The sequence below is a fragment of the Amborella trichopoda genome, chromosome 7 (genome assembly GCF_054954075.1).
Source record: "Amborella trichopoda isolate Santa Cruz 75 chromosome 7, AtrichopodaSantaCruz75HAP2 v2.0, whole genome shotgun sequence".
In the NCBI taxonomy this organism is placed as follows: Eukaryota; Viridiplantae; Streptophyta; class Magnoliopsida; order Amborellales; family Amborellaceae; genus Amborella; species Amborella trichopoda.
In genome coordinates this window covers 32,145,051-32,157,836 of record NC_142342.1, presented here as the reverse complement: position 1 = coordinate 32,157,836, position 12,786 = coordinate 32,145,051, and the positions used below count along the sequence as shown (strand labels likewise).

The following is a 12,786-nucleotide window of genomic DNA, read 5'->3' as shown; positions in this document are numbered from 1 at the left end:
TTTAGATGCACTTCTCTAGGGGTGGGTTGGGTCAACCCCTGGATCCAATGGGTTGACTAGACTTAGGTCTGGGTCTAGACCCAGTCAAACCCAATAGGTGGGTCTACGATCACTTGACCTTGACCTAGTTGGGTCAGGATCCTGGTCCAGCTTATATGCTATTGGGTCGGGTCAGGTAATGATTGAGGATAGCCCGACCCTGATATATAAAATAAGTTGCTTACAAAAAATACTAAATATAAAGATGATATATTTTAAAATAATTTTTATAGACTTTTTATTTATTAACCTAGACCTAGACCCAAATAAGATGGGTTTGAGTTTGGGTCCAATAGACTTGGGCATAAACCGGGTCAGGATCAGGGTCAAGCTTATCCCGACCTGATCCATTCTCATTCCGGACTTCTCTATACTATCTCTCTCACCCACAAGCCATCTTTCTAACTTTGAAAGAGAAAGGTTAGACCGAAAACTTGTGGGTTCTTCTAAAAATTGTGGGACTCCTATTGTAAACGTGCATAGATGAGGATGGCAAGATATAGAAAGACCGTGAGTTACGTAAAAGAATATAAGGAGTTAAGTAAATTGATGGTAATAACTAGAAAGGGGTGGATTTTGTATGTCCATACATGTATGCCCACTAGCTGATTGCTACAATAAATGTCAATGGTTCAGATTGAATCTGGATCGATCTGATGGTCACGATCTCTTTTTGTGATTAAATTTTAATTTTTTTTTTATAAATCAAAATCACTTGAAATTTTAGGTGTATATTCTTCTCATCAAGACGCACCTAATAAAAATATAAAAAAAATAATTCGTAAAAACAAAATTGATCAAATATACCCCAAAAACTTTATAAAGGTATTTTGGTCATTTTTTAGATAAAATAAGTTTTTTATATTTTTCGAAGGTTGGCCTATTGTTTATGTACACATTTTGAAGATTTACTTATTTTTTATGTACATCTGTTTCAAATTTCATATCAATCAGATTTGTAAAAAAAATAAAAATAAATAAATAAATACTACTGAACGTTTAGGATCGTCAGATCTGCCCAAATTCAATCTGGACCCCTTACATCTTACAGAAAAAATAAACCCTTGGGCCGAGAGGATCTTTTCCCTAATTAAAAAGTTTTAAATCGTTACTATTTATCCAAGAACATGTGGACACTTTCGTTCACGTGCGTATTAGAGGGAGAGATTAACTGTAAGGTGGAGAAGAATCGGGCCCAATAAAACATTCCTCAAAGATCAAGGTAGAGAGGGTTAAGGCGATGTCTGAATTTCAATTGAAATCATACCAATCTCAATGTTTATCAAGATTCATAATATAAACACGAGAATCCTTCTCTATAATTTTAAACCCCAATTTGATGAGATTGTCACGAGAATCCTTTTAGGGTAGGAGAGAATTGGGATAAACGGGGTTGAAAAACCAGTTGCATATCCATAGATAGATCTCAGAGACTTTGGATTGATTCATCGCATTGGATTTGAAGGATTGTTCATTAATTCCATGAATGAAGCCCCTGAGAAGAGTTCAGATCCAGGCCCCCCTTGCACCCAATAACAACAACAGCAATGGCGCTGGCGACTCAGAAGCAACAGCGCCCCCTCCTCCTCCTCCTCCGGACGCTTCTGCTTCTTTTTCTCGGGTTTTGAGGCGGCAGACTGCAACAAGTGTGACAGAGGATCAGGAGCCATTCATGGGGGTGAAGGTGAGGAGAAGGACTTCTCTCCACAGAGAGTACAAAGGGGACTATCTCAATGTCCCCTCAAATCCCTACGTAATGAAGATACTTGAGAAACAAGGTATCCTTAATTTCACTGCTTTTTATATTGATCTTTTGTATGTTATTGGATGTTATGGCAATTAATTGCGCTTTCTCTCATTTATGAAAATGATGAGATTTGATCTGATTTTGGCTTTTGCTTCGAAGTGTAAATTTGTAGGATTTTACCGGTACCTACTCTTGGGATTTTGATGACTCCTTGTTTCTCTATTTTGATATATGTAACCAGATATATGACAGTTTAGGGCTTCTGGTTTCATCTTTGGTTCCCCTAGCTTGCATTTTTGTTCACATTGTGGTTTGCTTTGTTTGGTTTTGCAAGATCTAATGCGAGATGAGCAGATTTGATGAATTCCTAGATTTTACGGCGTTGGGTTTTAAACGAAAATCTGGAGCTACCATATCTCAAATTGTGATCATGTGATTTATGAGTTAGAGTTACATAGAAAGGCTTGTGAAAGTATGGGAAGGGAAAATGGAAACTCTGCATGGCTTCATTTGCTGGAAGTGTTAGCAGAAATTCATTATTTTTGATAGCCATTTTAGAATAAACTTGGATAAACTTGTGCGGTTTCATATCCTAATCAAGTATATTGAGAAAATTAAAAATATGTGTTTGATCCACATAAGTAAGCATGTGGAATAGTGATAACAACTTCTCTGGCCTTGCAATTTTAATGATGACTGTAGCTATGTGATATTGAGATTCCATTTGACAGTTTTGACTTTTCTTCTATAAGTCAGGTTATGGTTGTTGTGAATTAAGCTAGTTTTGGAATGATAAGTTTTATGTGATGCCAACTGAGTTCTTCTTTTTTCTCAATTGATGAACTGCAAAGTAAGTTTCCATTTTTATGGAATCAATTCCAATACGAGGGGTTTCTAGTTTCTACCTTGGCGACCCAAGGGAGGATTGAATTATTTTTACATGTTTTTCATGTCACTTGTTCTCTCATTAATATCACAATTGTCATCTTTATCTTGAGGTTCTGTACCATTCCACATTATAACATGAATTGTGAGTGATTCAAGGAGTTTTTTTTAGATTGTTGAGTTGCTGCCTTGGTATCTCTCTGATGTCCTTTGTTCTTCATCTTTGTTTTTTCCCTATTTTAGTAGATACCTTTGGCTACCAAATAAAGAAAAAGAGAACCGTTTGTGATCCTTGAGAACGGTTTAGAAAAAGAAAGGCGGGTCATCCATTTGAACACTTTTGGCAAATTTTCGCAAATTTTCGGGCAGAATAGGAGAAGTGGTAGACAAATCTGGAATTGATCGAAGGCAAGAGAGTCACCCTACTTTGGGATATGCACCTTGAGATTTAAATATTGATAGATATATATAAAGATTACAGTTATGTTTGGATGTTCTTATCATATCAAGGGAATGCTTGGATTACAACCCCAAATTTAGGTGCTTCTATCAAAATTTCCAAATTTAATCCGGTTTCAACCATTTTTTAGCACATTGAGAAGTTTTGATATGTTGAATTTTTGAAGGAATATTGAATATAATGGTGACCTAGTAGGGTCAAGGATTATGTCTTTCTATAATATCGTAGGTTGGGGAACAAAATGAATCATGGGATTGTACAGTTTGGCACTTGCCGGTGAGATACTCAGATGATCATCAGGTTATGTCTGACTTGGTCCAGAGACTGCGTCATTTTTTTGGAGGATTTGTTACAATGAAACTAGACTTCACAACCTATGGCATGTTCTAGCTTCATTATTTCTCTTACTTGGATAGCCCAAGTGCAAAATTTTCTCGTCTCCGTGGTTTTGTTGTAGCTCTTCTCCAAATTGGAGGCATTTGTTCTAGGGAATACTTTGGAGCTTCTGACTCCCAAGAACCTTCTTGACGAGGCATCATTTCATTCTGCATGGTGTTATTGGTGGTACACACTCGCTTGTGCATGTCTCTGCTTCTCTCGCATTTTGGGGTTGCATGTACTGTACCTTTATGTTGTCCAAGTGTAGGCTCTACCCATTTACTGAGACTTAATTTTTTTAGTGATCTACATATATCAGGTTTAGAACATCATATTTAATTCTGTAGAATTTTTCATCTCAAATGGTACGCTCTTCTATGTCCTTATAGTGTTAGTAGATTTGACATTTTGAGCTTATTATTGAAAAAGTATTTGATATTTTGAGTTACCGAGTAGACTCCAGGTCACATATATCTGAAGTACACGAGTATGGAGTCCGTGATTGTCCATGTATATATTTTAGGTTTTTGTTATCCTAGAATCCTCGCTATGTGTTCATGTGTGTATTCTTTATGTCCTGACTCCCACATGTTTGTACGAGGATGAGAGTTAGTTTTACATGCTTTGCTCCTCCCATGTCCTTGTGAATTGTGACTTAGTCTGGGCACGAGGGAACATTGTTGCGCATGGCAGCCATACAGAGTTCTGAACCTAAATCCCAAGTCCAAATTCATCATGGGATGGTGGGTGCAACCCACTCAGGCCACATGGGCAAGGTTGCGCATATACAGATATGAGTACACAGGGAGGGGTATAACTTGACATTTTTCATTGTCTGGGACACGGATTTGAATAGGATTATCTTATCCACCACGTTAATATTTTAATACATATGCATGATAACTTCTTTAGCACATAAATTTCGATATAGGTTATATAGTGCATCTACCACAGCTCTTTAATATATTAATATTTTATTTGATTATATTCTATATATCATTGTATATGTCTGCAGATATATAACGTATGTTATTCATATTATTATTATTATTTTGTTTTTTTGAATTGCTAATGGTGGGAAGGGAGCCTAGGATGTTATGTTGAGGCACCTGCACCCCTAGCCACCGATGCCTTGACCCCATTCCCAATAATATTCCTAGGATTTTAGTTTTTACATTGTCCTTGATATTTATATCATTTTATATTCTCAAGTATCATGTGAGTATCTGGTTGGATTTTTAGCATAAACATCTTTATATCTTAGCACATGAGCTTAGTTGAACATTTCATTTTATTAGGTGTGTGAGGCGGGTTGGAGAAAAAAATTGAGTGTTTGTCCACTCTTTTTGTATAAAATCTTCAAGTTTCCGCTTTTATGTAATTATTTTGCACTTTTAAGAAAAAGGATGGAGATCTCTGCGTGATTGGATTTTTTTTGCATATTCTTTTTCATCATTAACTTACTTCCTTTGATCAAAGAAGGAGATTTAAATTTGTATTTTATTTAAAGAATTTGGTTCTTCCAAAAGATGGCTCTTAAGATCAAAATGTGCAACTACAAAAGTCGATTTGGAAACTTCCCTCTTGTCCAAATAATCAGCCTCCTCATTGGCCTCCATCCAAATATATCTGAATGAGGCCTTGAAATTGCTAGTAATTTTGTAAATTTCCTCGAAAATATCTGAAGGTAGTCTGACCTTCTACTAACCCGGTGTTTACATTCTCAGAGCATTTTTCTACTTTAATCAAGTCCCAATTCTGTTAGAGTATCGAAGACCACACAGCAGCGATTTTCCTTCTGCCTCGCTTGAATTACAGATGGTTAATGGCCTCAAGATGCCAATGAACTCTCTCATCAAGATATAGTCTAGTTCATCCCTCCCTTGTAGGAATACATGTAGCTTGTCTGGAGGGACGAGGCAAGTAGACACGCGCATTGGCCTGCCACTGATTTTAAAATAATGCAATAGTACGTATGTCCCCAAAATTGCTCGTGCAACCTTGTCCAAGATATATTTGTGTCTTATCTATTAGCCAATGTATTGAGTGTTGTTGTGAGTTCAAGACTCTACCACTACTTTCCACCCATATGGCCCATAGAATGGCAAGTAGGTTAAGTCTCCAATAAATCAATCCCTCTTTTTCAAAAGTGGAGTGTACCAACGTGAAAATAAATGTTTAATAGTTTCGGGTATGACCCAGTGGATATCAAATAGATTTGAAACATGAGAGTCCAGATTGTGGAGGCAATATTATGATGTAAGAGCAAGTGCTATACCAACTTAAAGTAACTTATACATGAAATGGATGTGTCGGGAGAATCATATCTTCTTCCTTAAATGATTTGATGGTCAGTGGCTTATCTAGGGGTAGCCTTCCAAAAACCTAGGTTTTGAGTGGGGCTGGGATATTTTAAACCTTCTGAGCAGTAGTGTCTTGAGAGTTATACCTCGTCAGTACTTAGTACTCTATAAAATGATTTGGCCGAGAATTTTCCTTTGGTTTCAGATGTCCATAGCAGTTGTTTCTGTCTCATGGTTTATAGAAGAACGACTGAAGCTTGCTAAGGAGCTTGGTGAGGCTTTCAATTTCTTTGTCCTGTAGTGGCCTTCTTAATCTTATATTCTACATAGGCTGATTTCCAGTCCTCTCTACAATTTGGGTGACTCTTACCTCTGGATCTGTAGTCAATCCAATAGGTAAGCTTTGCCAGTCTAGCATGTCTCACCAGTCTGCCATTTGGGTGACTCTTTCGAGAATTTTATTTTGTCCCTCTTCCAAACCTGCATTCTCATGTTCATGATAAAGATAATTCTCACTTGATTAACTCCCCTCTAGGCTCCTGATACAGCATTGGTGTGTCTAGCATGTCTCACCAGTCTCCAAAATCGTCTACCCTGCACTAGCATGCCATCACATATTTCCACAGGTGTTAGCCTAGCTCACTAAACTTCCAGCACCATTTACCTTTTAGGCTTGATTTTGTCTCTCTCGAGTGCCCAGGCCATCTTTAGGTTTTGGCTTGCAACCATGATTCCAATTCATAAAATGAGACTTATTTTATCAGATGAACCATACTTTAGGAAATTCCCCATAAGTTTCTCCAAATGGTTAACAATTGATCTAGGCATGGGACATTATCAAAAAAAAAAAAAAAGAGGGACATAAGATCTATGGGTAGATTTGCTAAAGCTGATTTGATCAAAGTTATACTTCTGCCAATGGACAGAAAATGTGATTTCCAAGAATCTGGTGCCCTATCAAACCTTTGTACAACTCTATCCCAAGTAGCTTTATAAGGCTTAGAGAACACCGGGGTAGTCCGAGGTATTAGCTTGGATGACTATCCATTCCACAACCAACCTTAGCTAAAAGTAACAATTCCTCATCATGGACCAGTCACTCCCATAATTTTTTAGTCTTTCGGATGCTGACTAGCATGCCATGTACAACTTCAAAGCACTGACCCCAAGGTTGGTGATCTTCACATGAGTCAGACTGCAGAAAATCAAAGTATCATCTGAGTATTGCAAATGACTTATAGAGTCATTAGGTGATGTTTGAAGGCCAGTTAGAAGACCTGCTTGAAACACACCATGAAGAATCGTCCCAAAAGCATCTGCAATAATTATGAATAATGAGGGGGACAGAGGATCCCCATTGCTTTAACCTCTCGAGCTAGAGAAGAACACCATTGGAAGCCACTATGCAACGACCTTATATCCAACTCCTCCATTGCTGACCAAAACCCATAAGGCCCATAACGTAGTCCAATAACTCCTAGTCTACATGTTTGTTGGCCTTTCTAAGGTCCAACTTGCAAATAACTCCCGGTAGTTTTTGTGTCTTGAATGGACACATACATTAGCAACAAGCGGTCCATGGAGTATTTGTCTGCCCTTCTGATTGATGTTGTGAGATAAATTGAGTTCATTTTTTAATCATTGATACGTGTGTGTCTGTATGGATGCGTTTTATAAGAGGCGTCAACCTTAAAAAATCAAAGTAAGGCCCACCTGTACCAAAAGATCCAATTCCGGCAGTAGAAAGTCCTAATATATTTTCACCGCTATTTATGAAATTCAAAGATCTAAAGATGGTGCAAATTGAGCAGAAATATAAACACTTGAAAATTTTGAAAATGGACGGTGTAGATAATGTGCTAGAAGACGTGTTACTTTTAGGACTTGAAATCCCTTTTTTTTTTTTTTTTCTTTTTTTTCATATTCATGCCTCTTGCGGTTGAGATAATCAACCAGATGATTTTTCATCATCTAACAACCTTTCTGGGTGGGCTTTTGAGGGGTGCCTAGATCCTTTGAAAATGAATTGTTAAATATTTTGATTTCTTACATCAGTGAATAAGTTATGAAATGGCCTGAAAAGTTTGGGTTTCTTACATCCTATTTAAATGAACACATGTTTTGATGTTTTATGAAGAATAACATGCCTATTTGTATAATTGGTTCATTTTATGACATTACTTTGATGGTTGCCCATATTGGATGCCCTCTTGTAATGTTTCTTTATTCTTTGTTTATCTTCACTTTTGTGAAAAGTAAGAGAATTTACCCTGCTTATGTGTTCGCTTATTAAAAGGTTCAATTGAAGCATATGTTTTCTGGGAAATCATACTAGAATGAGGTTTTTATGTTCAGCATGCTTTAAAAATGTGTGGATTTTTTTTTTGAAAATGTGTGAAAATTGAAAACATTTATTTCATTTCCTCAAAATACTTAATTCTATTCCATAGTAATTTCAGAGTATGACGATGTGTTAGATTTTATTCACAAACTACTACTACTTGACACGTTAATTTCAAAAGTACTTACATCCAAAACTACCCTTATTCAAATTAGCCTTATTTAAACCTACCCTTTTCATTCAAGTTTAACAATTCTTGCTAATGCATTATAAAATTTTTAACAGGTGACAGGCAAGTGCTTTTTGCTGACAACATCTTGAAGTTCACAGGATCAGGAAAAATTAAGCGCCGGATGTTATTGATTACCGATCTTGCTATCTATATTTTGGACCTGGATGCTTCTCTCCTTAAAAGACGAGTGGTTCTTACAGCGATTGAGAATTTATGCTTGAGTGAGCTTAGTGACAATTTTCTGGCGATTATAATACCTAGCGAGTATGACTGTCTTTTGGCTAGTACACGTAAAACAGAGATTGTCACAGTGCTTGTAGAAGCTACCAAGAACAAGTCTGACTATGGAATTGAAGTTGTCTTCTCCAACAGGTAAAGTCATGGCTCAACCCTAAGTTTCATCATTGTAGACCACTTTGCCAAAATTGCAAAAATGTTTCTGCTTTTGAATGGAGTATGCTGCTGAACCACAGAAAATTACTAGCTACAAGAATCTGATGAGGTGGATACTTCTTTTGAAGCTCTAAAGGGGTAAAAATTGCTTACTTCACAAAAAAAAATAAAAAAAAATGGTAAGCATTCTTTGATATGTTACAGCTAGATTATTTTTTCTTTTTCCTATGAAATAAGAAAGCAATGGTCCGCTTGAAGTTTTCAAAATTTTGTCCATCATATACTTTAAATGTTCTATCAGTATATGTGACAAGGGTAGAGCAACTTGATTCTTCTGTTGACAGCTACATCCCACATTTGAATTCCATGCCGCCCACTGAAAAAGGAAAAAAAAGGGGCAAAAATGGGTGGGGCATCTCTCAGCCTTGACACGAAAAAAATTTATTAATTAGAACTTCACTTATATTAGAACTGTTGTCCAGGTGAATCAATGGCTGTTTTGTTAAGGGTAAAAATTTATTTGACATGAAAGAGTATTGACTACTGTTTCAATCTGCACAGTATGTTGGTTATTCCCTACAAATCAAGGATATTATTTATCTTTCATAAGAACAAATTTATCCCAGTCTATTAACTGAAAAGGCTAATCCCCCTTCCATCAAATTAAGAAGTTTCGTCATACTATGTTGCCTATTGATATGAAACAAATATTAAGGAAATAGAGCTGATGAGGGCCTATCATGCAGGTTTGAGTACTATGCTGCAGCCGATAACATCAAAGAAGTTCAATTCGAGGAAGTTGATGGTTTGTGATGCTTTTCAATTTGATAGCCAAGTTCCATTTGCTGTTTCTAGACATTGTAGATGTCGATTGTCGTTTTCTGCATTTGGTTAGCACTTTTGTGGGTTCTCAAACCTTAATACTTCTGAATGAATGCAGGAGGAGTTAGGACAAGGATTGCGAAGAAGTCTGCGAGTTAGCAACAAAAGCAGCGGCCCTTCTCTATGCCATGAATTAGGTTTTTCTGGTTCTTTGGCAGTCTGTAAATTATTATCAATATTCCATGTAGCATAACCTTAACATTGGTTTCTTATCTGATAACCTCACTTGCTTTTGTAATCCATTTATCAGGATAAAAAGATTCTGTGTTTTGTGAAAACAAAGTACATGATACCCTTTCTATATCCTATAAAAGCAAAACATAGCTTGTATCTTGATAAAGAATGATAACTTTGCAAATGTTGATAAGAAATCCATAAAAGAATTGGTTTTGAGTGGGAAACCTTAAATGGTAAGTGAACTTCTAACCATTTGATCTTGATCTAATGGTTTAAAGTATTTTATTTTTAATCTTTTTCAAGCAACTATATTGACGTCTTATTTTAGGCATGCCATCCACTCAGAAGGGTACAAGAAAAGAGAAATATAAAAAAAATATTTTCGATAAAATAAAATGACCAAATCACCTTTGAAAAAGGTTTAGGGGTAATTTGGTTATTCTATTTTGTCAGAAATATCATTTTTCTTTTTTAGGTGCACCCCTATGAGGGGATAATGAACCTCAAGTTTGAGTATATCTCTCTATCTTTAAGGGTTGTGAAGTTTAGATGATCCTATATATATATATATATATATATATATATAGGAAGTTACTACAAAACACCTATAGGCAAAAATGAACACTGTCTGGTATGGCTTCTTTGATGAGTTTCCATATCATGAATTTATACTATCCTATGACATGAGGAGCAAGGGATGGGAGGCAATTGATACTCCATGTACATTATCCCGCCTTGTTTTGTCCACTCGGAGAGTGGAATGACATGGTTTCTTATACAATGGTGGACGAAAAGGACTTTCATGCCGTAATTTGGGTGACAGGAAGCAATGGGTGGAGGCCATGAGAGCAGATATAAATGTACCATCCGTTTATGGAGTAGTGCCAAGTCTCTTTTCGTGGTCTGTTTTGCTAGGGGAGATTCTCATTTTGCATGATGGCCATGAATTCGCCGCATTTAATATGAAAAGCCCCAAAATAAAGAGGTATCATTACCTCAACTCAGGGTTTATTTTAGAAAGGAAACATCTGGTTGGAAAACATTGGAATCCAACCTTAATCAGTTGAAAATATGAAAAAAAAAACCCACCATTTTCAATTCACATGGCATTTGGCTACTTTGAAGTAACGTGGTTTGTTTTGTTTTTATAATGCTATTTTTTGATATCTTGTTCTTCTTGCTCTATGGTTTTTGGATCACAAGGGGAAAACTTATGTGGGCCTCGAAATTTATTGTTCCCCTACTTTCCAAAATTAGTCAGTAAGACGTTGAATTGGATGTTCGTTGAAAATTTTAACATTATTGTAGATTTGAATTTAGATGGTCTGATAATCTTCATTGTTCGATAAATTTGATATTGTGATGGTATAAGTTTTCTCTTTCTTGTAATTTTCATTTTCTTTTTTTGCTTGCTTGCATATGTTTGTGACTAGTTACAGAAAAAAAATATTGTATGCTTCAATTTATTGATGACATACCTTTTCTTTAGTAAAATAATAATGTATGGTGCAATATAATTTATTGAATACAATGCACAGGTTTCTTGTTCAAGACTATGATGTAATGCTCTTAGTGAGAAATGGTTTCTTAAGTAAAATTTTAAAATAGCATCAGAGAGCTGCATCTACTATAACTGTTGTTAAAGTAGGCATGGCAGCCTTTATTTGTGAATAACATTTGTGATCTAGTGATGTTCGCTACAATTGTCATTGCCTATGCCTTTACCTGTAGTTAAGTTTACAAAACTTAAATTTCAGTTTGATCGTATTTTATATTTTGTTTTTAATTATTTATTTTAGAATGTTAATAGCAAGGGATTGTCTATAAAGATACCATTTATCTTTGTACATGAAGGTCTCAAGGGGAAAAAAAAAAAAAACGAAAGTCACAATCTTTCACTGTCATTAGATGTCAAATTGGATTGTTTAAGGTGAGTTACGAAGTTCTAGGAAAAAAAAATTTAAACTTTGTGTTCATTTCATGACATTCTTACAATTACCTATTTTGAAATACAAGGCACAAGAATGATTATGACCTCTATGTAAATGGCCTGTTTATAGACAATCCTTAATAGTAAACTGAATTTTTCTTCACAAAAAGAAATGACACAAACAATATAGTTGGTCCAGGCCTTGAATGGGTTAGATAAGTGACCCTTAGACTCACAAGCCAAAGAGCAGGTGATCGAATCTTGGTAAACTTGGCTGGATTTGTGGACTACTTTGAGGTCGTGGGAATGTTTGTAGTGGCTAGACTCGTAAATTATATAAATTACTAGCTAGGCACACTTCCTCTGCACATGTTTTGAGTATACGATTTAGAGAACTTTGTTCTTTTCATGCCTAAGAAATTATCTAATACAGTTATAGATAGCATAGTACATGGGAAAAGTTTTAGCAATTTGTGTTGTTAATTTAGGAATTTTTCTTAAATTTATCTTATATAATCTACATCTAGTATTTTTTTAATAGGGATGGCATAATAAGAGACTGAAATTAAAAATAAAGAGTATTATGTGTTAAATTATATGATTCATGATTTGATCATAAAGATTTTGCCTCTAAGTGCTCACCCTCTCTCATGAAACTCTTTAAGTTTTACATTTAGAGAGATTCACGATGATGTGATGCGATTCTTAATGGTTTGCGAAGGTCAAAGCAAGCAAGTGGTCTTTTGTTAAGTGTGACTACCAAAACTCAATCCCACTTATCAAGATATAATATTGATTATTTTAGTGATAAGGGTAACTCCCAAAACTCAATTCCATTTGTTAAGAATTTAAGATAGTTGAGATAAATTACATGTCCTTTAGAGAGTATTACATTGAATAGATAAAACTCAATTATTGGGCGATCAAATTTGAGTGTTAAAGAACATGAATTATGATCTAGAGTAAATACATGAGGGACACGCACTCCATAAGTATTTTGAATAGACAATTTAGATATT

General features: G+C 35.6%; 1 protein-coding gene across 2 annotated transcripts; it reads left to right on the top strand.

Annotated features, from left to right (window-relative positions):
• Positions 1–1,251: 1,251 nt before the first annotated feature.
• On the top strand, positions 1,252–9,942 carry LOC18426495 (myosin heavy chain-like protein). Of its 2 annotated transcripts, XR_016058780.1 has the most exons (5): positions 1,252–1,817; positions 8,439–8,757; positions 8,859–8,957; positions 9,525–9,583; positions 9,719–9,942. XR_016058780.1 is itself a non-coding variant. In XM_006833141.4 (4 exons), exons 1-4 carry the CDS (start codon positions 1,526–1,528, stop codon positions 9,757–9,759), a joined length of 711 nt encoding a protein of 236 aa, XP_006833204.1. In that variant the 5' UTR covers positions 1,252–1,525; the 3' UTR covers positions 9,760–9,942. The 2 variants fall into 2 exon arrangements, 1 of the variants encoding a protein (XP_006833204.1); XM_006833141.4 differs by lacking the exon at positions 8,859–8,957.
• The last annotated feature ends 2,844 nt before the right edge of the window (positions 9,943–12,786 follow it).

Coding starts and splice junctions, on each gene's coding strand:
- LOC18426495 (XM_006833141.4), top strand. CDS start 1,526: ATGAAGCCCCTGAGAAGAGTTCAGATCCAGGCCCCCCTTGCACCCAAT. Junction 1,818..8,438: donor GAAGATACTTGAGAAACAAG/GTATCCTTAATT, acceptor AATTTTTAACAG/GTGACAGGCAAGTGCTTTTT. Junction 9,584..9,718: donor TCAATTCGAGGAAGTTGATG/GTTTGTGATGCT, acceptor GAATGAATGCAG/GAGGAGTTAGGACAAGGATT.